At 37.5% G+C, this 27726-nt stretch overlaps 1 protein-coding gene across 4 annotated transcripts in view; it reads right to left on the reverse strand.

Annotated features, from left to right (window-relative positions):
- Nucleotides 1-27726, reverse strand: part of DCLK1 (doublecortin like kinase 1) — a 237884-nt gene that overhangs the window by 51616 nt on the left and 158542 nt on the right. For 2 of the 4 annotated variants that reach the window (XM_058800587.1, XM_058800588.1), the window contains exons 6-7: nt 17776-17870; nt 386-470 (exon numbers count right to left, since the gene is read on the reverse strand). In XM_058800587.1, the coding sequence (XP_058656570.1) occupies nt 386-470; nt 17776-17870 (180 nt within the window). Of the gene's footprint in view, nt 1-385; nt 471-8473; nt 12030-17775; nt 17871-18826; nt 18914-27726 lie in introns of those variants that run through there. The other 2 variants (XM_058800589.1, XM_058800590.1) reach the window with 2 other exon arrangements.

A 27726-nucleotide genomic window follows, 5' to 3' on the forward strand; every position in this document is an offset into this window, starting at 1 on the left:
AGATCTTGTCCCTTAGCCAACTTGCTCAAAGCCTTAGCAGGGAGTAGGACTATCCATTTCTGAGTAAAGACCCAGGACTGCAGTGTGTTCTTTAGTACTGTGGCAGATGAGACAAAAATACCGAAACAAGCCAGTCAGCACTGTGTTGCTTGCAGAAATAAAGGCTCAAGTGTTCCGCAATAAAAATATCTCTGAAGAGTGATGTCCAGATCAACTCTGATCCAGAGTGAACCTAACTGGTTTGCTAAGGCTGAGGAGGTTCCTAACAGAAAATCATCCAGCCTGCAATGCTCCCACCTTCTCTGGCAGGAAGAATGACTCACTTCCTACACAGCTGCTGTTATCACTACACTGACTGCTTTGAAATGTCAGCTCCAAATGTTACCTTCTGCAGGGCCATCATTTTCATCCATAGAGCTGCAAACTTTGGTGGATGCTAATGAGGTAGAGGAGCCACTGTGTTGGGAGCTCTGGAAATGGAGACACAAATGAAAACAGATGATTTTTAAGAAGTACGAGTACCCACAGCATGTTCCTGCTGGACACATGTCCTGGAGAGGCTTCAGTGTTCCCTATGTAAAGTATGTATTTACTTTGCTGGATGGATATGTGGACCCTTGGGAAGAGTCCAATTTCATCCACTGAAATTACACTTTTGGTAACCTCACATTATTGGAGAGATCCTTGATCCACCAAGTGAAGCAATGTGCCTGCAAGAATACTTTGATGTATGCTCCAACAGCTTCTCCCTATTCCACACACATTCTGGCAGGGAAAACCGAGGAGCCATATGCCCTCTGCAGGCTGGAGACCGTGTTCTTAGAGACCTTATTTTCTCAGCAGGCACTAGAGGATCCTAAGGCTTTAGCTGGCTGTGTTATGGGCAGAATTCCTCAATTTTACAAACCTCCCTCTGTTGAAATCTTCCCCAGTTTTGTTCTAAAAGGGAGAAATCATTATGGCAGTGTATGGACAAAATAAAATGTCAGGGTGAATAATGGTTGCTGCTTCATAGGAGCATTTGAATGGGGGCGGCTCACTTGAGGCAGTGACTGTTCTTCTGCTCCATTTCAAGTTCTTGTCCTGTCTGTAGAGCTAATGGGGGAGGGTGGTGTCTCTGTGGCCCCTCAAAGGAAACTTGTAGCCACCCACCTTGGATGCCAGAAGTGTAGGAGGCAGGATCTCACCAGGGAAGCCTTCCAAAGCACCTATCAACATCTATCAGACTTTAGGAAACCTGCTTCATACTTCAACCTACAGACTTTAGGAAAACTGCTTCATCATGCATCTAGGTGGATGAAGCTACACAGACATTTGAGATGGACTGGATTTCATCCAAAACTTTTATCTTGTGGTGCAAAACAATTATACCTCATCTTCAGGATTTCCTATCTTCAGAGGAAGCCAGAAGAAGCTACAAATATAATGGTGCCCCTTCAAACTTAAAGCCAAACTAAGCACTTCCTCCAGTTCTCCTATTACAACTTAAGTGAAAAATATTCAGAGGAGTTGCAAAACTAAAACTTTCTTGGGTTCACATCATTCACATGCTGAAAGTGCTGCGGTATTTCATTATCTTCTTCAATCTGTATAATACATAGATTGCAGGCTGTACTTCACGTAACTAACACTATCACTTCCTTATAAGTGTCTGCAAGGTATTTAGATGCCCACAATCTTGGTGCCAATCCACTTTACAAATTAAATACAACTATTTTGGAATTATTTCTTTTGTCTGACACTGCAGAACACAGTTCATGACTGGAGCAAGAGTAACTGAAGTTCCAGCAGTTTGGATATTTGCTGAGTACCAAGCCAGGGAAAACGCAGTCAGCAGACTTAAAATCTGGCCAGTATGCTGAGTTCATTTGAACAGAATAACTTTTAATTTCTCCCACAACAAAGGTCAGATGACTTAGACAAAGTCTGAACTTGGCCTATTTTTCACTAAAAAATCCTGAGAGCTTGCACATCCCATTTACCATGAGATTCTTTGCCCTTGTTTCCTTTAATCAACCCCAGCTCCCTCTTTTCATCCAGGCAAGTAATTCTTCTGAGCTTTGACCAGAATTGAAGAATGCATTAATCAGTTTTTGGACTGTTTTTGTTGCCTCTTGACAACAGAAGTCAGCACTGAATGATTTTATGCAGTTTGCTAAGATACTGCTGTTCTTGTTTCATGGTCAGGACGTGTTTATATATGTTCCATTCCTGTACTAAACTCTGTGTGACATCCCAATAAAAACTTACCTCTGGTTCATTTTTGAACAAATGAGCAGATGTGGATCAAGGTAACGGGGAAATGCTAGGAGTTCTCATGCCTGGAGAAGTCAGTCACAAAGCCTATTTTTGTACACATGTAATGAGAGAATTGTTTCCTTTACAGTCCTGCTTGTAAAATAAGCAGAAAAACATGTTCTCTCTACTCATTCTGCTGTGTTTGTTTTCCTAGAACAGACATTCAATTTCATACTAATTTTCCCTCTCACACTATTTTCTGTAAGGAATTACAATTTAAACATGATTAATATTTATTACTTCTATGATCAGGAATGAATCATTACAACATTTAAGGAGTACAATCACAAAAAGGTTAGTGTTAGATTTTCAAGAGATTATCTAACAGCTACTTTTTTTTTTTTCATTTTTTTTCACTTTAAATAGTGAGATTACACTTTTAAGTAGATGTCAGGTCAAGGCTGCTGACTGCATAGCACTGCAGCTTCCTTCAAGCATCCTGGTGGTTTCTTTACAGTCTTGCAGTCATTGCTCTCATCTGTGAGAACGGCAGATGTGAAAATCAAGACCTAACTCAGCAGCCACATCTTCTCAGAATGGGTACCTAGAGACATTCAAATTTTTATTTGAGGACTGAATTTTTCAAGGACCTTAAACTAAGGCTTAGCTGAGAAATGCAATTGCTCAGTCCTTCCAAAACTAGATATCTTCAAAGGCTCATTTAAACAAAGCATTTTAGCAAGTGCTCCAATTTAAATACAAATAATCTTAATGGTCTACACATGAGTGAAATTAAATTGACTCCTAAATATGTCTTGGGCAAACTCCTTAAACATGTATTTAACCTAGGTTTAGTCTAATAGACTGAGAAAAAAAGCGGCCCACAGAAAATTTAAAATTTTAAAGGAAAAAATTTACTTCATACTGACGTTTTAAGTGGCTCTACTTCTTTTCTTATTGGCACTGTTAAAGATGGGAAGGTTAAAATGTTATTTGTTAACAGAAGAACTGAAATAATGCATTAGTAGCATACAACATACCACTAGTCTGCCAACAAAGCATACAGCCCCTTTGGTGACATCAGCCTGCGAAGCATTGGCACGGAGGCAGAACTTGCTAGTGACAAGGAAGCAGTAGCTAGGAAGATGTGCTAAAAATACACACTGAGACTTATAAAACTTTAAGTAATTATTGAAAAATATATCAAAACATACTCTTCATTACCTTTGCTGAACCCCTCCTATTAAAAGAACAGATTGAAAATAAATCAGGAAGTGGACATTTGCACATATTTACCAAGTCTGCTGGCAGCACCCTTTTCACAATTAAAGAGATGTTACTGGATAAATGATAAACATGACTCAAATATTTTCATCTTTATTCGGCCCTCTCCAACAACACACAGGCATTTATTTATTTATCTTTACTTCAGCTAGAAAGAGATTTCATTTATTTAGCCTTTAATTAGCTGGCTGTTCTCACAAGCTGAGAGCCCTGCGGGTCCAGCAATCCTTGTGGGTCTCAGCGTTCCTTCCAGTTGGCTTGCCAATCGTGAGGCAGTCTGTCGTGCGCACTGTTGCTCTCACAGATGTGGACCCCATCAGGGATCTTGCAGATGGGGAGGGGGAAAACAAACCCTTAGCAAGAGTATAATCTCTTCAACACACAGACTTTAATGTAATTAGCTGGTTTAATTTTAAGAGATGCTGAGGTGCTTGGAATGTCATCGCTTTCACGCAGATTTAAAGGGGTCCAGTTGCACAGGTTGCCAGCACATGGCCAGTTTTATGGCACACCTTCATAAAAGCAACAGCATAAAAAAATCAGGTCTTTGGTGTAAGGATTTCAGATCCTATTCAGGTTTATATAACAGATGGCCAGCACACCACACACCTCACTGATGTGAATGGAAACATTAGCACTATAGAGTTTCAGCCATGTTCTCACCTGGAGATTTATTTTGCAACTGTTTGGTAAATAGATTTATCTCAGTGCAAACTGTGCTAAATTCATGAAAAAAAAAAGCAGCAAAATAAAAATTACTGTAATGTCTCCTCTCTCCTGATACTCACCTTTGTCCTAAATTAATCTTAAAATCCCGTTCCAAATAAACAGCAGGAATTATTCTTGTGGACTACTAGTGCCAGCAGTTATGAAAAGAGACTTAAATAAGTATGACTAGAAAGTTTGTTAGTGCAATTCAGATTCCTGAATCTGAAACCCCAAACACTGCATTCTATTTTCTAAACCTCTCAAAACCTTTCTTAGCACATGTGGAGTCTACAACGTCTCTCAACAATAGATTCCTTTGTATTTTTCCAGTACGAAGGAAGCATCTGGATGAAATGTGAGTAACAGAAAAGCACACAGGTGCAATGCTAAGTTTGGATCCCATGAAAAGCTCTACTCTTTTAGAAGCTGTCTTAATGAAGTGAGAATTAAAATTAGTAAACAAAGTGTAAATTCAGGAAGGAGGCTCAGGAGAAGGGAATTATTAATGTCTTTAAATTATGCCTCCTAAGATGTACCCACTCCAAAGAACTCTACAGAATCTTTAAAAAAATACAAAAAGATAAGCATATCAGTAATATGTGTAAGATGAAGTTCAACTCAGTAAGGAAAAAATAGCTTTAAAACCAAAACTAAGCATTTAGCCCCCACGCTCACCTCTTTTGGAGCCCATACTAGTGTTCAGTCTGGTTATAAAACAACCTTTGCAAGGCAGCTGTCATGGCTTCCTGACAGGCTCAGCTCCTTTGCATAAAGATGATCGTGAATAATGGTAAAATAAAGACAATCATCCAGTACAGGTATTAGCTTTTAAAGATTTTGAAGGAGACAAAAAAATTCCCATAATACTTAACAGTGTTAAGCAAGAAATAAGTGAGTCAATGAACAGCAAAATGGTACATTACAAGAGAACAAAAGCAGAGGACAGCTGATTTAAAACAATAAAGTAATACATTTTGATGTAACTTTGAAGAAGATAAACGGATTTTTTTTATTATTCAACTTCCAGAGAAGTAAAGGGTTACACGGAAGTTCCCTCTCCCAACTATATCCAGTGAAAAATGTTTTTGATTTTCTTTTGTTTAACCTTACATTTTTATGCACAGTCAGCTGAGTCAGGGAAAAAAAGTTTTCATGTAAACAGTACAGAGTTGGCAAAAAAATTACTTCATGAAGAAACATGAAATCCACAATCTTCATGCTGAAAGAATGGAAACTAATGGAGTTCAATCATCGAAAGAGAAATGATGCAATTGTTTTCCAGTTTGGACACTGCACTAAACTGGCACATCAGATTCAAATTTATTTATAAAGTGTTTCATCTGGAAAGGAACAGTAAAAAATGTATGCAAACCTGCTTACAAATTTATTCACAATTCTACATCCTGCCCTGTTTTGTTAGACACTTGACTTGAGAGAGGCCCTACACAGGGAAATGATTTTTTTGTGGCTGTTCATTTATGCAATTCAGGATTTACACAGCTTGGAGAAGAGATAAGTTCAAATGACACAAGCAATTATCTGGCGTATTATCAGGGTCTTGTGTTGGTTTTCTTCTTTGAGGGATAGAGTGACAAATGGGAGAGTTTGCAACAGAATGGAGCTGACAGACTGAAGTTAAATTTGCAAGCTTGAAGCACTTTGTTTTATTAAGATCTCCTAACTAAGCTGCAGCATTGGATGCTTATACACTCATTTGATTTGTGTAACAAGACAATTCAGAAAGACTAATATTGTTTCCTACATGGTATTTAACAATAAATATAAATCTAACCTCCACTAGTTCCTAACAGCTGCTTCCAAAGTTGAGCCATAATTCACTCTAGGCTCACTCACCCTTTGACATCATTCAGAAAAGATTGATGATATAAAAAGTGAAATATCAGATTTATGGTATCGGAAGTTATTACTGTCATTTTTGTATCCTTATTGAGGTTAACATTAAAAGTTACATGTGATGCAATGTGAAAGTTTCCTTTTACCTCTTCTAAAGTTATACACAGGTAAAATTTTCTACTCAACTACAGAATAAAAATTGAAAAGCTACCAACCTAAAGGAGTTCTTATTTCTTTCACCTCATTAAGGGCACAGCAAAATAACCACTTCACTTTAAATTATTTAGTTGTATTTTAAAAGCTCTCCTGGTATTTTTAACTGTTTCTTGATAGAGACAGAAACCTCAGTTATTTTGTTTCTTACTGTTCCCCATTTCACTCATATTCTTTTCCTTTCCAGGTGTCTACACCTTTTTTAGGCAGAACTATTTACCAGCAAACAAGGGCATTTCAAAACTAGAACTTTTATCAAGCCCACAGTTTCCTCCAGGAACATCAGCTGAAGCAGCAGGCTGGCAGATGACATGTCAGAATTTGTAACATCTCTCTTCCCCCATCCCTGCCAAACAAGAAATAAAACTAGGCTACGGATATGTGGATATGCATTTTTAAAGAGTGGAAAAATGTATCACAAAATTAGGTATTATTTTAAAACACACCAGGTATGTTTCAGTACTATTAGCTTTTCACAAGCATATTTTCCCTAATGTTTGTCTTAGGGGAAGTGCTGCTAGGGCTCAGGCTGTTGGTAGGGAGCTGGTACCTTGCTTTGGATATTCTACTAATTCCCCACTTCAGGCTTCAAATCTAGCCCATCATGTGCACACAAATTTACCCATAAGCAATTCCAGGCAGTTATATTTACTGTCTTCACAACACCCACAACAAACCAAATTCCTCCTTGAAGCATTTTTTCTATCTGCACACTAAAGCCCTGAGTTTATTGCTAAAGAAAAGACACTGAATGCATCTACTGTGTAAAGTAACCCATTAGGAAGCATGAATCCCATATGCTTACACTAAGACTAGATGGACAATGTTGATCCAAAATGAGCAAGCAACACCAACTGCAAGAATTAAAGCCTGTTAATCATGTTTCCAAAATAAATTCTCTGAACAGTATGTATTTTTAATATATATTTATTACATCACTTACAAGAATCTACATTAATGTTAAATCTAGCAAAATTGCAACCAGGATGACATGGTCAAATATGAAACACAAGTACAATACAGTATGATGAAACAATGGCACAAAAATGAAGGTGATTTTCGTCAGCTGATTATAAGAAACAAAACATTCATCGGTATTTATTTTGCAAGGTTTACATGTTTTGTTGATAAATCAACAGCTTTCTTTTTGGTTTCCTGCATCACATGAATACAAAAAATGGTATATTTTTAAAAGCAAATATCCAAGCACTTTTCATTAAAAAAAATAATTGTATGCATAACTTTGTAAAATCTTAAACTTATGTTGTAAATGTGCCAATATTTACAATATCATAGTGCAACTAAGAAAACGAAGAGGCCTTAACACAAACATTGTTAGCTCCTCTTTCACTAGAGCCCAAATTCCAAAACACTGTATTGCAGGGCAAACCACAACCTAATTACCCATATAACACCAGACAACAAGGACACGCTGAATACAGTACAGCTTTCTTCACACTTCACCGCTGAGGGTTAATTGGAGCGAACGGGAGGACAACCACCATGCGCGACCAGGGACACAGAAACAGAACCGCGCAGGAGCACAAGCGCGCGCTCAGCCCTGCGCGGACACAGCTCAGGTGTCACCCACGGACCCACTGCCTGCCTGGGGGCAGCTGCCAGCTGGAGACAGGCCAGCTGAGCCGGCCAAAATTGTCATGGCAGCAAGCACAGCTCAGAGCAGCCCCAGCTCTGCTCGGCAGACCCCGGTTTCTGGATGGAAGGGCTTTCCTGGGGGAAGCACACTCATTTCCAAAGAGAGGGACAACCACTTGATTGCTTTGCTCTGCATGTAAAGGTATTGCTGTCTGTGCTTTGCAAAGTTACTTTTCATCACTCATAGTTACAAGCTCTTGTCACTAGCAGATAGAGCTGAAAGTGAAGATTAAATAAAAACCGATCTTGTATTTGGTTGCGTACCATTAACCGGATATAAAAAAAAGCACAGACAACATTAATCTATGTATTCATCAAGTGATGAGGTAATTTAGCACCATAAAGATTTTCTGTCTGTTAATTTCTCTACATTTTTGACAGAAACAGTAAACTTGGATTGATCAGAGGTTCTTTATATTATTGTTAATTCATTTTACATTCAGAGTGCATTTTTGTAATGTATGCACTATATAAAGTTCACACAGCAGTGTGAATTATGAAGCTGCGGAAGAAAACACAATTATTTATCTCAATTTTTATTCCACACAATCTCAATCCAGTTGTTCTTCTCGGGTGCTTTGTAGGAACTTTATATATCCTTTCTTGTAATATACATTTATAGCCACAATATTAATACCCCAGAATTTTTATCATTCAGCCAAATATGCCCTGTGAAAATGAACTGAAGAGAAAAATAATTACATATAATGTTCTGTCTCTGAATTATTTTACAAATTGGGAAGCAATTTTCACATTGCATAATGAATGCTAAAGATTTTATTATTTCAACAAAAGAACTTCTAATTTTGCATAACTTAATGTACTTCAGAACAGCACCATTTAAGAGAAGGCATAAGACTGAACATGTCAAAAGAATACCATTTCCAATATTCAAATTTCAATTTTCAGTTTAGGATTAATGTTTTGTCTGTGTGTGTATGTATTTGTGCGTAAGGTTCTATCCTTCCCACCTTGAGTTAATGATGGGCTTGCCACTAACTTCTGGTTTTCAGTTTGAAATTAGCCCTTGTTCATAGATGTGGTCTCTTAAAACTGTACAGAATTCCTTGGGGTAGCTGCTCAGCAAGTAATGGTTGGTGCAGCTCCACCAACTTTAACAGAGCTGTAGTGACTCCCACCAGACGAGCATCCTCCTGTTAAAACATTTTCCCCATTTATTTGTTTAAAGTCACAAATGTGACGTAACAGCGCATGGGTTCCAAAGCCATTAATCTATGTATGTGTGCATGTGCGTGTAAATATAAACATACACATTCTGTGCTTCACATGTGAACTGCTTGTTGCACAAAAGAAGAAAAGAGATTTAAAAAACAAAATGAAACAAAGTTGCAGAAAGCATTAGGGAAATAATCACAAGTATTCATAAAGCTCAAAGGGAAGCAAAGCTTTCACAATCTATACAAGACTCTTTAGCTACATCATAATCACCTTGGAGTAGGCACAAATAATGCAGCATACAGAGAACTTTTAGAGGTTCAAACACTATAAAGTTGCTTAAGCTATTCTATTATTTAATGCAGTTGATGAAATCTAGGAACAAACTAAAACCTGTGCTGTTGCAAGCAGAATTACAGCATCAAGGAACACAATTTCAGTTCCACCCATAAACTGAAACCTTCTGGTCTTGCTCAAAAGAAACATTTCATTTCTGCTCATGTATAATGGGAATTACATTCCACACAAAAAAGGATCTCAAAGTCTATAAACAGTGTACCTTTTCAATCTCTAAGGGACTTCCATTCCTAAAATGAAATATTAATGATACGTCTTGCCCCTGAATAGCCCCTTAATACAAGTCATATGTTGAAAGGATTAAATGTTATGGACTAGCATAATTTTTTTTAAAACAGTCTTGATGGAGAACTCACTATGATAACAATTACTGATATAAGGTCCATTTTTCTTTTCCACAGCTAAGCAAAGCTGTGGGATTCAGGTTTGCTGGCAATCTGTACTCCCTGTGCAGAACAGTCTTAATAAACTGCCTAAAGCAGCAGTAGCCTATATGGGAGAAGGGAGGGAAAATAAAATTCCTGGAATTTATTTTCTTTAGAGGAAAAAAACAATTTTTAAAATGTCAGTAAGTATTTTGCTCAATCTGGTCTAGTTGCCTGAATGTTTGGAAATTGATTCCAATGCACCTTTATATAATATGCCCTTATCAGGACCAAGTAATACATTTTGCAAAGACATTCCCTCATAACAACCAAAAATGCAAGTAACTTCACAGCTGTGAACTTTTTCAGTAGAACAGGGCAGCCTATGCATTATGGTATGGGGTGAGGGATGGACTGTTTTTATGGCTGGGAACAGTTTTAGATTGAAGTCTGAGGCAGGAATGGCAAAACATGCATTTCAAAAGGGAATGACCTGACTGCTTCAGCAAACCTGCCAGACCAATGACTTTCCCTCCAGGTGATACTGGAACCACATATTGGAAACAGAGAAGGTAAGTTTTGTATTCTGCTGCCCTTTTATTTCTTTTGCAAACATCCTCTGTAAAGAAAATTATGTTGATCCAGTAAAGCCATAACATCACATGCCAACAATTTCCATTTGCTGAGTTTTATATGGACAAATCAATATAAAGGAATTATTTCACTACATTTAGAAGTTGGCATGTGGCAGCTAAACCTTTTCTTCAATTAAGTAAATTTTCCTGATTTCAAAATATATTAAATCATCACTAAATAGCTCAAAAATATAACCTCTATAGATTTTTGCTGAGAATCAGAAACACGCTGATTTCTAATTCTTAAATTATTAGTATTTGACAAAATTAAAGGAAAGGTATAAGTCTGCAAAAGTGTGTGATCACTACTATGGACTTTAATACAACGTACGATGGGAAATATTGCTATTATGTAAATTAAATACACTAAGATTCTCACAATAAAGCAGCAGAAAACAAAGGAAAATTAGTAGATATTTGTTAAGCAACTGGTTCTAATGTATGACCTACTTTAACACTAAAGGAGTTTTGCATATTCATGCTGTATAAAAAGAGCACCTCTAGATACTGCGAAAACAGAAAAATTAGGTCAATAGGAGGATGATTTACAGTATCACCATTTCTTTTGGCCTTCTTTTTAAAATGCACAATATGTCTTCTTATAGGGAATAGAAAATGATGTTCCCATTCTTAACATAAGTGAATATAATCAACTACTTTCTCAGGTAAAATACATTTTTCCAAGAGATGTCATCAAATGTATGTCAGATGATGCTGCTAGACAGCAGGCCCTCGTATTTGCTCGGTCAGAAATCTGTCCCCATTTGCTTGCAACACATGGATGATCAGCACTAACAGCTCTCGTCAGGTAAAACATTCATAATGCCTGTGAACACCCTTCTGTTTACAGCCATCGGATGGCAAGGCAGTGAAGAGAATTTGAACACTGGTTTGAAAGAATTACTTTCGTCCTGTGACCACACAGGATTTCTTCACTTTCCTTTCATTTGGATAAAAAGATTAAAGTAAGGGTGTTTCAAATGTGCGTGTTGGGATCAGACAGCGTGGTGCAAGCAGTTTAATATGGCAGGTTTTTTCTTCTCTGCATTTTACCTATTCGTTGGTAAAAGCAAAGTACCCATTAACTGTTCATATCAAAATGAATAAAGATAGATACGGTAAAAACAGAACATATAATCAGTACCTTCGATGATAAAAATAGTGCTATTCATAAATGTGCCCACTATGTATTTGTGCGTTAAATTCACCTTATCCAATCTTTGTGCCTTTAAGTATGCACAATGCTGTTCTGGAGTTGATGGACATATTCAATGGCTCATTCATTACAAATTCTTGCATTAAAATGCAGTGATAAAGCCAAAAAATACCCCCACACACTAGAATTAATTTGGCCCCATGTTGTTATTATTAAATATGCAAAACTCTTTTGTGCGATTCACTATTACTGTAAATTAGCAGCTATTTTCTTTAAAAATGTTAAACCTTCATCAAATCACAAACCATAAACATTGTTCCATTTTCTCTTTTACACTGAGTCTCCTACTGAATCCATATCATCCGAAGAGAGTGGGCGATACAGGTCCTGTAAGATGAAGTGCAGTATAGATTTGTTTATTCTGTTTGATTTGTTGCACTGCAACTGTCTTATATTCTTTTTGTTACTGTGGACCAGAAGACATTGTTTAACACAAAATACACATGTTCTATATGCTCATATTGTTATCTTTATGTCATATTATTATTTTTTAATCAAAAAGATAGATGGTTAGTAAATAAAGCTGAAGTTTCAATGCACAACATATTCTCAGAGGCAACTATTTTTTTCTTTGAGTCTTTCCTATTAAACACTATTCAAACAGCATTTGTCTGTTCTGGAGAATCTCTTAATGGTTGGGAAACATGGAAACATTAATTTAATCTCAAAGGGAATGTATTGCCCTTTTGGCCATTTGGCAGGGACAGAATAAGTGCTTACCATGCATAAGGTAATAAAAACTTGCCACCCACTGGTGATATAGCATGGATCCAGCAACATTTGACCCCTGGGCTGCTGACACTGAATACTGCTGTTGCCTATGTCGTACTGACAGTGGTGTTCCTTTCCCACAGCTCCTCTGTGCCCGTGTGTGTGCGTATAAAAAGACAGCATGTTTTACACTTTGTCCCCCCATCACCGTCTCTTTCTGCCGGTAGCCAAGCAACCAGCTCATGACAGCAGAGGGAGAGTCTGAGTGCATCTGTACACTTCATTCTTTCAACACACTCTGATCCTCTGACAGATCAGACAATCCTCAAGTGCCAGAGGTGCTATGGGATGATACATGGCCCTCTCCCACCTACACAGCACAACAACCCTCTTCGAGACACACTATTGCACGGAATGAAAGCTCAAAAAAGAGAAGTGGTAGAGGACAGGGCACCGTTTTTTAAAGGTGATTTAAGCATATCTGACGGTTCAGAGGGGGCTCTGACTGGGCAGAGCCCAGCATATCTCATAGCCATTCTCTGATATCTTAAAGATGTTTGGGGGGATTCTTTCCATATAGAACATATGAACAAATTGCAACAAAAGATCCCTGTAAGACAAAGTACAAGAAAAACATGAGAATGGGAAAGCTGATGGAGTCAGCTTTTGGGTTGACCTTGAATGGATTTGTTTTGCTTTTTTTTTAACTACAGTAAGATAACCGAGAGAATAAATGAACAAATCTGAAAGCTATACTACTAAAAAGGACCAGCTAAATGGAATGCTTCACAAATTTCCAACTGTGATCTCAATAAACAATGCAAATTCATATTTTACTTGTAGGCATGATATAAAACAGATTTAAGTACCTTAAAGGGGGGTTGATAACCTAGAATGCTTATTCTGTGTGTATTCTGCCAATTGGCATCTATACACACACATTACAAGACATTAGACTGGCAGAGTGAAAAGAGATCTTAGATACATTTCTATTATGTTGCAAACAATCTAGACAAGACAACAATTTTAAACAGACATCTTATTCTGAATACTAACTAGCTAGTTAATTATTAAAATGTCTTTTGAGAATATGCAGTTTGGGAATTTCTAATACATAGTACAGGAAAAAAGAATCTTTGTATTTTCTAGAGAGGGTAACACCCCAAAATTTTGAATAGTATCTCCCAGATGACTGCTCTTGCTTCTGAATATTAAAAAAACTAAAAATTATGCATTTAGAACTAACAAATAAGGTATTTCTGAATTTTAATATTTAGAGAATATTTTTGCACTTCTTTTCATAACTCTATGATTGCTTTAAAGCAAAATCATTCACCAGATTTCAGTGTCATTTTCTCTGCTATTTACCTGTTTTTAAATACTCGAAAGTCTTAAAAAGTTTTCCTTTCTGAAAGAATTTTTCTTACCCATAAATAGCCAGAGACCTGTGTGTGTTGAAATTATGAGGAGAATCTATTTATTATTTTGCATAGATTTATAAGAAGACAAAAATTGCTGAATGAATCAGACTTCTTGGCTACATACAACTCAAAAAATTCATATATAGATAGAATTGAGCCTGTCTAATCAGTCAAGAAGTACCTTAAAACTAACTCTTTTTTATTCTGTAGGTTGCAACCTCTAAGAACACAGAAAAAAATACTTAAGTTATTTTCTAAATGCCATGTCACCATTTCCGAGTCTGCATAGTTAACTGCACTCTGTTGAAGTAGTAACTATATGTGTGGATAACACAGTAACTCCACTTTAATCTGTTATTTCGAACCTGAATTTCAAATGTATTAATCCTCTGGGAAAAAAACTCCAAAACTTAATTATGTTCATAGCAATTTAAAACCCAGAATCTTAATTTCCTATTTAAGAATAAAGCAATGATTAAACTGCATGAAAGAGTAACTATAGCACACAGCCTGCTAGTTAAAATATTCAGAAGCTGAAAATTGGTTGACAGTTAGCTAAGATAGCTGATAAATTGTTCCTAGCTCACTTTCAACTTCGTGAATTACACCCATGAAATCAATCTTTCAAATCTTACTTTCTTCAAATATAGACTGAGTTTCGCAGAAGATTATAAAAATATAACTTTCACTGACTTCTGAATTTCTGGAAACAACTCAGCCAACATACATATGCAAATGAAAAAGGATACATTTTATCTTTTTTGTATTTTGGCTTTTGAGGGTACAAAATTTTACCTGTAGGGTTACAAGAGTACTGTTTTCCTGAGTATGTACCACAAGACAGTAAGCATATAATAGTATGTAAGGCCACATTTTTGGCCTTATTCACATCAATCAAAAGCCTTCCTTCAAAGGCCAGAATTCATCTTTTAAAAACATGAGTGATGAAATGTCAGTAAGTAAAAAGATTAAATCCTATATTAAGCTGCCTAATGCACTCCACAGGTCTTTACTATTCCCAGGAAGAAATCCCCACCTTTGTGGAAGTATCTTGCTTTGGTGCCTCTGGATTCGAAAGCCTGACCTCCTCTCAGGTGTACTTCCAGGAAAAACACTGGCAGCCTGCCTAGAACCCCTGGGCATTATGATGTCCCAAGCCTACAACTCCCTCACAGCCATGGATAGGGATGCTGAAGAGCTGATTGATTCGCGAACCAGGCGAGGCTAGAGGAAATGTTCCTATCACCTTCCAGACCCAGCACCTACCACGGGCACCCCATGTACCTGATGCCATGAGAGAACAGGAACTCCTGTAACTCTAACTGCACAGAGAGAGGCACAAAACACCACAAATTACAGAGCTGAGCTGGTGTCCCCAGGACCCAGCATCTTATTTCAGTTCTAAAGCAGTAGCTCCCTCAAACTGCAGGTAAAGAGAGAAAGACAGAGCAGTGAGAAAACCAGCCACCACCTTCAACTCCAGCTCACAGCTACAGCAGCCAACACTCTTCCTCCAGGACAGGAAGAGGTCATCTCTCAACACAGGGGACAAGATGGGAACTGAAATCCATCTCTTCTCCCTTGTATGTCTACCACAAGATACCAGCACTTCAGCAATCTCCTAGGGAATAAACCTCACCCTGCTACTGGCTTGTCAGCACTGTAGCTGAAGCCACTGAAGACAGAACAAAATATTTTGGGTTTAAATTTGGTTCATGGCAATATGGTACATAAAATGACCTCTCTAGGTGAAATTTAAATAAAAAGACACAAAAATCTGTACTAAGACTAAACAGAACACAATTTATATTGCTAACAAGGAAATTATGATTTTCAAGCACTGCTTAATGCCTTATTTATTCATTGGAATACACATTATAACTTTTAATGACACAATCATATGTTTTTACACTGAACTTCTAACTCATTCACTTCACAAGCTAAACATGAAAGCAGATGAAGTAAATTCTCAGACTGAGTGTTAAGTTTCCATCCCTGAACTTCTGAGTTGATTTTGTAATCGAAATAATGTTATTGCAATGCATTTTACACGATTGCAATCTATCTTTACATGAATATATTCCATGTTTCATCAGGTAAAAAAAATAAATCTGTCTAAAATAAAGCCAGACAAGCATGAAAGGTCCCCTACAGAAGTCACGAGGACTGAATATGAATATTGGAGAGGGGAATTCATCTCACTAACAATCTTAGTCTTATCTATCCTGTAGTACACTTCAATATTTATTTTCTCTACAGTTAGCAGTCTGATTTTGTTACTGCTACATAGCACTTTGCATCCATAATACTGCCACTCGGTGATCCTATTACACTTACACATAAAAAGAAGCCCATCTGCTCTCCTCCTCACATTTGAAAGTCAGAAATCTTGTGCCTAGAAAACCTCTTGTGTCTAATGGTGCTGATCACATGGCTCCCACTCACCCATCCACAAACGTTAGCAGAAAAACATTTCTTCACTGTGGAGAGCAAAGCTTCAGTGGTGAGAAGAAAGTTTAGGAAAGTTACCAATGAAAAGAGACAGCCTTACTGCAAATGCAAATCCAATGTAAACTGGTATCATCCATCTAAACAGACGCCCTCACATCACCAATGTATAATTCATTTGGAAGACTCTTTGTTCCCTCTCCAGTGACTTATTAATGATTCATTAATAAGCCTTGAGAGCAAGAACAAACAGGTGGGGAAGACATTGCATTCAAGAAGATTTTAGCACCAGCTTACCCGCTGGAAGTTACATCCTTCCTCTCTGTGTACCGGATGATGAAAACCATGACACTACCCCGAGGCTCCGAGCTGCTGCTCACTGGCTGTCCCTACACTGCAAGATCACAGTCAGCCCTGAGTCTGTAAACAAGTCATGGCAGAAACCGATAGCTGTATCCCAGATGGAGGGAAGACTTGGACATGCACCATTCCTCAGCTCCCTGGCATACATCAGATGTGAAGAAGGGTCTGCAGGCTAGAAGGGAATCGTGTCATGCTATAGCTATTCCTGATCTGGGTATCTGGGTAATCAGGTCTGCACTAGCTCCTAAAGTCAAGCACTGCCAATTTTGTACAAAATCCCCTTATTTTGAGAGACGGAAATTGTATCTTTGTTTAAAAACTGAAAAGGCAGAAAAAGCATGTGTTCGAACTCTGTTTATAAACAAGTCTGAGATACAGATTACTGCCTCAGGGATGCTTTCATTGAGAACTGACCACAGTTAAGAAAACAGCAGAAAATACATAGACATCTGTCTTATTTCTTTTAAACAGATAAAATTAATTCTATCAGCATGTGGAGCTTTTTGGTTGAATGAGTAATATTTTATCAGAGAGTTACAGCAGTAACGTGGGCATTAGCTTAGTTCTGGATGCTTAGGAATACTGTAGATTCCTCCATACAGGATAACTAGGGGGAACCTACAGCTACTATCAACTCTCATCCAGGAAAGTGATGGACACGTGCCTTGGTGCTGATAGTATCTTCACTGCACAAGGCTGTGATATCACAGCTAAATTCCATAGTGCATTCTTTCACCTTGCTTCAAAATCAAAGCAGTCTGTAGGTTGTGCAAGTGACAATGCCCACAGCAAGTTAGGAACAAAAGAGATTTCTTTGACATTTTCTTTCAGTTGTGAAATATTTAGAAAAAGAAAGTAAAACAAACAAAAAGTTTTGTGAAAAAAGAGAAAAAAACTCTGTTTTTTTCCCCTAAGGATAAACCAGTTCTCAGCATACTTAGCATTTTGACAGACACAGAACAGTTGTATTCCACTTCAGGGTGTTTTACAAACACAAGGATTGTAGCCAGGCTCTTCCACCCTACAGCTCTACATACACACAAGGGATCAGAAGGGAGAAGGCTATTGGATAATGGCTATGCTGGATTCTCCCCAGCCATGCTCAGAAATCAGTTTCCTTATTTCCTTACCCTCTGTTTCCGTAGGCTTCCTGGGCTGGTGGGAGATGGGCTTGGAGACTTCCCAGAGCGGGGAGTAGAAAGTTGGCTACCAGGGGTTCCATTCACTAAAAGGACAAGAAATTGAAATAAATGAATACAAGGCATTATTAAGGGAAAAAAAAATTAAATCAACATTTTTCTTAAATCTTTGTTGAACAGAATTATTTGCTTTTGCTTAATGCTTGAAACATTAAATAAGGTAATTCAAAAAATAATTATTTCCTTAGATTTTTGGCTCATGAAGGAATTTTTTTACACAGGGTGAAAGCAAATAATGATAAAACCTGAAAAGACTTTAGTCAATGGCAGAGAACATGATAATGTTTTCTTAAACTGTATTGTTCCTGTACTTTACTGAAAGTAAAATACTGCCATTACTGAAAGTAATGGGGAACAAGGTGCTTTTTTAACCTTAAAAGACAAAATATATAAACCTTTTCATTCCATTTAACTATGGCTTGAAGTGCTGCCCACTAAAAATAAAACACAGTATTGCTTGCAAGAACAAATCAGCTGCCTGCTTTTCACTTTTTGAGTGAGGACTCAACCATTTGAAGAGATTTTTGCAATACTATCTGACCCAAACAGCACCTCAGACTTAACCCAGAAGGGCTTTCTGGAGGCAAATGAATTGGATATAACTCCACCGGTCTGACTTAGAGGAAAGCAGCACTCTCTCAAACAAGCAAGTTTCTTCACATATGTCAGTGCCTATCTTTATAGAAGCATCTTCACATGCACATGACATTATCCAATAAATTAACAAAACAATGCCAGCAGAGGACAGAATTCTACTACAAAGTAATCACACGAGAGGCTATCAATAATAATCACACTGAAGCACTGACAGAAACACTACAAAGCGTTATCACATATACATGTAAATACTCTTCAACAAGCAACTGTTCTATCAGAGTCTACATTTGTAAGTGCTAGGACAAAAAGAACAATCAGATTCCTAGATTCTGAATCTTAGGAGAATATCTGCATACTAAGGATATCAACAAGGTATTTGACTTACCTTCTATGAGTTCTAACATGGACAAAATCTGACTGTTTAACCTGATAAGAGCAAGCAGCAAAATTCCTGCTCTGTACTAAGCCAAGCTGTAGCCAAACTGAGAAGCAATGGGATTAGTTAAGGATAGCTGGGGCTGCTCACAGAGTGAGCTGAATGCGATGCAGGATTCATAAGCAGAAGCCTTTTCTGCGTAAGGCTGACGTCTTCAGAGCAGCAGTGGGAGGTGCAGGTGCTGTCTTAGGGCTACATCAAAGGTGTCAATTAAGCATAATGCTGCTGCTTCACAACGCTGCTGAGCCACCGCAACCCCCACTCGCTTTCCATGGAGCCCCAAAAGCCTGAGCAATTTTATATGCTGTGCACTGAATCATAATGAGGTGCCTTTGGGGGCAATGTAGCAAGTGACTCATCCGAAAATCAAAATGACAATAACTCGTGTAAAAACTTGGCTGACTGGCAATCTAGCAAATGCTAATTCCTTTGGATAATACACTAGGCATTTTTAAAAGATTCTTCTTACTTTTTGCATAATGCATTGTTCTTACTGGCTAATACTGGGCCCACACATTACAATGAAGAAATATGTATACCTACCACACCACACACATCAATAAAACACATTATACTGCATGATAAAGGACCATCACTCAATAGCACTTAGGTGCTATGAGTGATCCAATCTCAACATCACTTTGTGCAAGGCATTGTTTAGAGTACAGGTGCAATATATTTGCATAACTATAGAAAAAACAAGATGCTGTAATTGGATTTAAATAGGCTGGTTTTATAGATAAACATTCCACTCATCCAGGCTTCTAAATATCTTTATACAGAGGACAATGATTTGCACATATCAGCACTCATTCAAATTTTGTAGTAAGTGTAGGGAAACAAACATGCTTATGTATGTTCATACACTATTCAGCAAAACAGCCACAGATCTGTCCAATGGTGGCTAAAATCAAATTTTATTACTGATATCACTGAAATAATTTAGGAAAAGAGCAAGATGAGATGAATTAAAATCAGAATCTCAAACTTGTAAAGTTGTAAAATGCATCTTCTAAACACCTATGGCATAGTTTGGAAATCAACATTAAACTCCTACTATTCACACAGAGCTAGTCCTCGAGACTGCTCAATAACAGGTCTAGTGCTCTGCCTTCTCTTTAAACCAAGAAGATACTCTTAGGTCTTATTATCATAACCAAATTGAAGATAACATATACATTTCAATACACCTTGTAGCACTAGGCACTGGTTCCTGTTCTTAATAGATTGACTCCTTCCCCATAACTTCCAACAATAGCTTTTTTTAGAATTACTAGAGCAATGACTCTGTCCTGAAGACAAAAACTTGAGGCTACCAAGTGGAACCAGACAAACAGTTGCAATAGTGTATTTAACTATCCACATATTTCTGTATTGATGTATATTATGTATGTTAATGAGCATCTATTTAGGATGAGAAAACATAGTATTACCATAAATCCTAAAAATTTCTTACTTGTCACTATCAGAGTATCCAGAGTGCTGAAACTAAGTTTGAATGATCTCTTCAACTGTGCCTTTAAAAAGGAAAATCATGGTAGTTGCGCTTATTTTGACCATGTAACATGTGAAATCAACAGCACAATTAATGAATTGAGGCCCTCAGCAGATTTAAGTGAAATTTTCTCACCTCCTTACCCATATCCAAAATACAAAGGTGCCTGTACATAAAACATGCACCAGGATTTTTGAGAGCTCACAAGGACTCCCTATAGAGAGCTGATTAGGAAACTCCAGAGATGGCAATTAGCTCTGGAGATGAAATTCCTTTTACCAATCTTTACATACCTGTTGTATTGGCTTCTACATCTGAAGTAGTTTTCTTGACTTTATTTTAACTAAGTTGCTGTCACAACAGAAGTTGTATCATCCTGAAGCTATCATCTAAACCTGACCTGATGAACAATCTACTAGGAGCCTCCACTGCAATGTAAACTTCCAAAGCTATACAAGATGAATCCTTCTGGATGCTCTACATACCTGGAGATATACACTGCTATTACTGTTATTATATTACCCTTAGTACTGATATTATTAATATAATCCTTAAGACAGACATTGCAACAGGACAGAAATGGTAATTTCTGATATTTTCCCAGTACATTCCAGGGGCCCTCCTTTTATAGCTTTTTGTTTATGGCTTCCTGTGCTTATGAGTCATTAGACTGAATTTGCAAATAGAGGTGATATTAGGTGCTGTGTAGCAGGAAGAGACTGCAGTGATTCTGACCCCCTTCCTGAACTCCATTTACAATCATTACACCACTCTTACATAAGCTGCTCATTACCAGAAAACATATCAACAAATATGTGAATAAAAGCTATAAGATTTAATAATACTGCATTCCTGATGACTAAATTGCCCTAAAATCCATTTCTAGGTGGAATGCATTTTTGTTGGAAACTGCATTTCTATCCAGTATCTGCTCTACATTTCTCACTGACTGATACAGCACATGTTCCTAGAGGGAACCTTGATGTAGATAAAGACATAGGAAATTGGTAAATCACTGCAGTGATTGATCATTTTATTGAGTGAAGCAAGAGGCTTCTTGTCACTTTTATTCATAAAATGGCAAGGGTCACAGATTCAGTTTAACACACAGCGCCCTCCCATCACCTTAAGAAGAAGATTTATCAGTTCAAAATTTCACCAGTGAAATATGTATCAAAAAGCTGTAACAATACCAAAATTATTGTGGCTGCTCAGAGCAGATGTATGCAACTGCTTGGCTGTGAACCCCTTTTCTCACTGTCCTCTCTTGCTGAGGAAGTGCAACAGAGCAAGAACCTGTCTTTGTACTTGCTTTTCCAGCACCTGGCACACACGTGAGGATGGAGAAACCCATAAAATAGAACATTAAAGCTGGATACCAGCATCTACTGAGATAAATGCAAAATAGGTTTTCATACAATAATATAAATAATAAATGATAATATTTATTAATAATACTACGATAATAAACTAATGAAAATGCTGCAAGTAAAAAGTACTTTGATGGCATTCCAAAAAATAAACTTTGATAGGGCATATTTTCATTAAGTAATAGAAACAAAAAGCAGGAAAAAATTAATTCAAGCATTGAGTGCCAGTCTGAGAAGCCACAAATAAAATCAGTAAAATCAGTCTCCTATAGAGTTGCCTATGGATGTGCAAGCATATTGCACTTTATAAAACACACAGAGATAACTTGGTGCGTTTAAAAAAGAGGTTTGCCAAACACAAAAGTGTGTGTGAAGAAGAAAGAGGACACTAAGGGAAAAGAACAGTGCAGGCTTTTTTTTGCAGCCACAACTTATGAATAGGAAAGTTCAGCTAAAAAATTATTTTCACAAGTCACAACATGTGTAGGTCATATTCAGCAACTGTTAGGAGATAATGTGAGATTACTATTTGACCTTGCTGCAATTACTTCTGTAGGTTTTCACTGTCCTTTCCAAAACAAAATTTTTGTCTCGGTAAGATTATGTAGTTAGAAGATATTTAGGAAATAAACCGTATCTTGCCTTTTTGTCCATTCTGCTTTTGTATTTTACTTTTGTACATGTTGTCATTTTTGTCTTAACAAGACAAAAGACAGTGTGCACAGAGCACCACATTAGGCAAGTGCCCTCAGTATGACTCCCTGAAGAAGACAAGGCTTTAGAGGTTCTACCTTAGCATGCAGTTGGTTGAGAAAAAAGCCCAGATACTGCATTCATTTCAACTGGTGCTAAACTGTCCTTTTTATTTTCAATCTTTTGTAGAGTTTATGTCAAAAAGTTAAGCAGATAAGAGTAGAACATCCCTTTGCCACTGAAGACAAGGCCTGACAGACCCACACAGAACTTTCACCTGATCAACAGATTAACAGATCAGAAATGTCAGCAGAAAGGATCACCTACAGGTCAGGTATACATTCCCCATCCCAGCAGGCACCAATATACCAGTCCTTGTTAGTCCCTGGTACCCGTGGCAGCCACACAGTGTAGCCCAAGCTGTGCAGAGCTCAGCAGGGACTGTAAACCCCACACAGGCACGTCCACCTCAACCCAGTCACCTATGTCTGCACTAGCAAGCAGAGAAGTGCTGCAGACACACAGATACAGAAGGCATATCTTATATCTCAGAAGAAAGGGGATTGCCTAGAAAATGCAGTTCCCTGGTATCCACCAGTATTTGTTGTTTCCTCCAGTCTCAGAAGCTCAGTGCCTCTCGGGGTTTTTTTTCCTCCCCACTTCAGCTGATATCTATGAAACTGTCTGCTAATTTAATGTAGTACTAATCAGGAGAACATCTATGTGCACATAAGATTTTATGAAAATCTGTCTTTTGGACTGTTTTGCCTAACTAGAAAGATGAGGATTCTCAAATCAGTCTGTTTGAACAGAGTGCAATTTCTGAGCACGTTCCTTCATTTAGCATTTCACTTTTCATCCTTTAAGAGGGTTAAACTTTTCAACATAACCAAATTGACTTCTCTTATCAACCCTTGTTTTTGTTACTGAGTATAGAATTATGAAAATTAAGTTTTCACTGATTAGTATCAAAGATAAACATCATAAATAAAAAATTAAAAAGAAGCCAAGATCAAAGCAAAAATCATCTGGAAATCCCTGGGTCTGCAGTATGACTCCATCACTCCCATGGGTGTGTGCTCTTGCCTTTAGGAAATTTTTGCTTCGGCATATTTATCATAAAATCAGTCAGCTGAGTACCTTATGAATAGGAAAGTTCAGCTAAAAAATTATAACAGTGAATGTAACAGTGTGAATGAAGACAATATGATGTCATGCTTTTTCCTTTGGGATACAAAAGACCTTCTGGAGTCAGGTGGTTGAAGGAGGGCTGCTTCTGGATAAGAGCCTAAGGTTGAACCACCAGACTAAATGAAAACATACCCTAATGCAGAGGAACACCTCTACTTCCTTTTCTTTTTTTTTTTTTTTTTAAACATGCAGAGAAAAGTACAAGCATCTGACCTAGGAATGGCTTCCATAAGATCCTATTTCCATATCCACTTTTTCTTTAGGGAGCATCTACAGTTTTGATTAGGCTTTAATTTAATATGCAGTTTCACAATTTCTTTACTCAGGTACAATTTAAGAAAGAACCTCACACAGTCTTTGGTAACATGACCTACTCCATCCATTCCTCACTACGTTCCCTTTGACATTTGGAATAGGCACATATCAACCCAGGTATTCTTGAAATAGTCACCTGTCACACTGAATAACCCAAACTCCTAAATAACTTTTTAAAACCAAACTTTAACACCTGAATTGATATTGTAAATAAGATTTCAAGCATCTGACATATTCTGAGTGATAACTTGAGGGAAACAGGAAGGGAGAAAAAAGTGAGAAGGAAACAATTTTGAAGAAGGTGGTCAAACTGGAAAAAAAAAAAAAAAGTAGCTACTTTTGTTGAGAGTAAGTCCTGAAAATTAGAGCTGGAGAGCTGGAATTTCAGAAGGTAAACCAGAGTTCACCCAAATGCAGCATCTTTCCTTAATTTAATGGACCAAGGGTACAGTAATTCCAGTTATCTCATGCTGTTCTTGATTTGATTAAAAATAGAGATGATGAAGACGTCAGTATTGCTGCTTTCTTTGAATCTATTACCTCTTCACCCACACTGAAGCTGCCGCCAATGGTGTTAAATGGCAGCTGGACAGAAGCCACCAGCTACTGAATAGCCATCAGACATTCATAATTTTTGGTCACCAGCAATGGGCTGATACCCAGTCTCACCAAAATTAAATGTCTCTTTTATTATGCCCTTTCCCAAATATTATTTGATGTCAACAAAACCACATCAAAGTGGTTTACAGGCTTTAAGAAGACATCAGAAAAATTAAATAGAGATAGGATTATCTATTGTCCTTGGAATCAGACATCAGCCTTCTGCCTACTCAGGAGGTCACACTATCTTTTCTCTGCTTCTCTTCTTTGCCTTGTTCCATGCTTCTCTTCTCTATTTAGACTGAAAACCTTTTGAAGCAGACAATACCTCAAATGGATTTGTAAAAAGGCAGAAAGCAATCCTCCTGCAGAGAGATTTCTGTCTGGTGGTACTGTTTTGAAACACTGTCAGATGTAAATAACAAACTGAAGAAAACATAATAACGGAGAAGTCAGCCCTTACACAGATCTTCCTAGCTTACTTGTACTCTTGGAAGAAAACATTATTCTGTGTTTTTACATAAAAATAGGATGCATCTGTTCTCAGGAGCCAGGAAGGCTATCAGGAAAATATAAGTGCATTAAACATATGCTCTGTTACAAAAAAAAAAATAAAGTGAAAAAACAAAGATGGAAAAAAGGTGAACACCACCTATGTAAAGGCATACATGCCTTTGAAATATGCCAAAAAATGGCGTAAAGGCAGATGCAGTCCTTTTGCTCACTGCAGATTGCATAGCTCAAAAAACAACAGTGAGTGCGTGTTTCTCACAGACGGATACATTTTATTGTGCCCTCAGCTAACCAGAGCACAGACTTGAACCTTTGTGGCCCTGATCACTTTTGCAGCCTCTGGTTTCATTAAGGGTCTTTCCCTGCAACCCTGCAGCCTGATTTCCCATCACAGATTCCCCACTTAGCCCTGTGCTGCCATTGCAGTGTGTTCTAGAACCTGTGAGATGGTGTTTCTCATCCTCTTATTCCCATGATGTTATTCCCATAGTCATGTATCTGCAAAGCCTGAAAGTGCTGTTGTGGTAGGTTCTGTATAGAGCTTTCAGCCAAGGAGGCTGTCTTTAGGGGCAGCAGAGGGCAAAAAGCACCTGCAAAGGGTGAAAGTCATCTAAGAGCATTGCAATCGTTATTAAGAGTCCTTTTTCCCCAGTAGCAGATGAGACAATGAGGGAGATGGTTTTCCAGGACAGTGGGTGATGGCTCCCCAGGGAGAGGGGACATTTAGGGTCCTTTGCCTGCTCCTCACAGAGTCAGCGGTCTCTACAACAAGGTGAGACTGAAATGGAAAGCAAGGGCCTTTAAGCAGAATTTCCCCCAAAATAATTTAACATTACTGAGTTTATCTTCAAAGCACTGGTTTTGGTAAAATATTGTTGTTCCAGACTTACAGATGCAAAAACAAGACACAGAAAAACAACAAATGACCAATCCCTCCATGTAAGTCCTTTGATTTCTGTAAGCAACTTCAGATGTTATTGGGATGAATTTGAAGAAGTTTATCACCCCAAACTACCATTTGCTCAGAAAAATGAACTCATGGACTTCATCCAATTAATAAATCGTTAGTGTAAGCCAAAGTCTGGCTTAATTCATTGACTACCTGAAATTCTGTGTCAAAGAAGGGAAACAGTTGTTGAGGATGGCATTTAAGTGCCTAAACCAGAATAGATTGTCTACGTGTCTTAGCCTTGTTTATACATTTATTTCTCTAATAATGGGAAAATGGCCCAAGATTTTGCCTTCATTAACTCCAAAAATGATGATCTAAATCAGCTATGCTGTTGAATACCTGCATTAAAGACTATACCATACTACAGATGCATACACAAAAGAATAAAAGTTAACTCAAGGATGTCTCTTCATTCGACAATTTTACCAGTTTTAATATCTAACTTTAAGATTTGAATATTTTTTTAACATAGTCTTTGTCTATAGAACTTTCCTTTTTTGGCCCATGTAATTATCCATGTGTATTTTCTTGATATGAACATTAATTTAAGTCTGAAGCAGAAATATGATCCTTTTGTGCAATTAGAATGTGCAGACTTCTCAAAGTGCAGCAAGAATCAAAAAGAAACAAAAGGAATTGAATTCTTTCTAATTAGCAACACGCTCTTTTCCATTCACCTCTCTCAGCTTTTTGTCAAGGGTACACTACCAAGTGTGCTTTCTGTTTCCCTTTATCCCTCCTTCTTCCAACTTTGTTCTGAGACAAAATTCTTCAGAAAATGATACACCGTTAACTTTTTGTAATATGTATGTATTGTCTTTGATCAGAACAAAGAACCTACTCTTCTTCTTATTTTCCCTGTTTATTGCTAATGCAAGAAAAATCTCTAAAAGTAGTTTAGAGTTTAACTGAAAGCAGTTTAACAACATACAATAAAAATACACGTACATACACTTAGCAGTAAAAACATGACAACAAAAGCATAACTTCCAGCTATGCACAAGTCATTCAGGAGCTTCTCTAGTACTGAGATATTTAATGTAGACCTCATGGAAAAAAATTATCAGCTCATATGTGTGCTAGACAGCAATTTCTCTATTCTGCTTCTGTCACAGGTACACAGAATTCCAAGAAACAAGCAGCAATTTTATGCTTGCTGGGTGGCAGAAAAGTGAAATCTCTCCATTCTGCATTTCATGGGAGAATGTTGGGTTTTGTCTAAAACCACTGTCCTCTTTCTTTCTACTACTGTTTTTTAAAAATGCAATGTCTAATATAAAATTGCATTTTTAGAAAATCATTGACTAGTTTTAGCTTTATGTGTTTTAAAAGCAATTCTTGATAGCAAGTGCTTAGTACAATATTGTTTCCTTGTTTGAAAGTAATACTGATCTAAGTACTCATGTATGTAAGGTTAGAAATAGGCTTATTGTAATGTTCACAAAATTTGACCTACTTGCAAAAAGCAGAGATACATCCAAATCAGAGCTGTTCCCCTAACTAAAAATAAATTCTATAGAAACATTTTCAGTTGTTTATCCTTTTTAAGCTTAACAAATTTAAAATCGAATAGGACAGAACATAACAGAATAAAATAGAATAGTTCCATTGGAAGGTTCCTACAACAACCATCTAGTCCAACTGCCTGACCAACTCAGGGCTGATCAAAACTTCAGCACATTTAGGTGAGAAGTGGAGCTTCACAATAGAGTGGCTTTGG

Source organism: Ammospiza caudacuta, chromosome 2 (genome assembly GCF_027887145.1).
Source record: "Ammospiza caudacuta isolate bAmmCau1 chromosome 2, bAmmCau1.pri, whole genome shotgun sequence".
NCBI classification, from domain to species: domain Eukaryota; kingdom Metazoa; phylum Chordata; class Aves; order Passeriformes; family Passerellidae; genus Ammospiza; species Ammospiza caudacuta.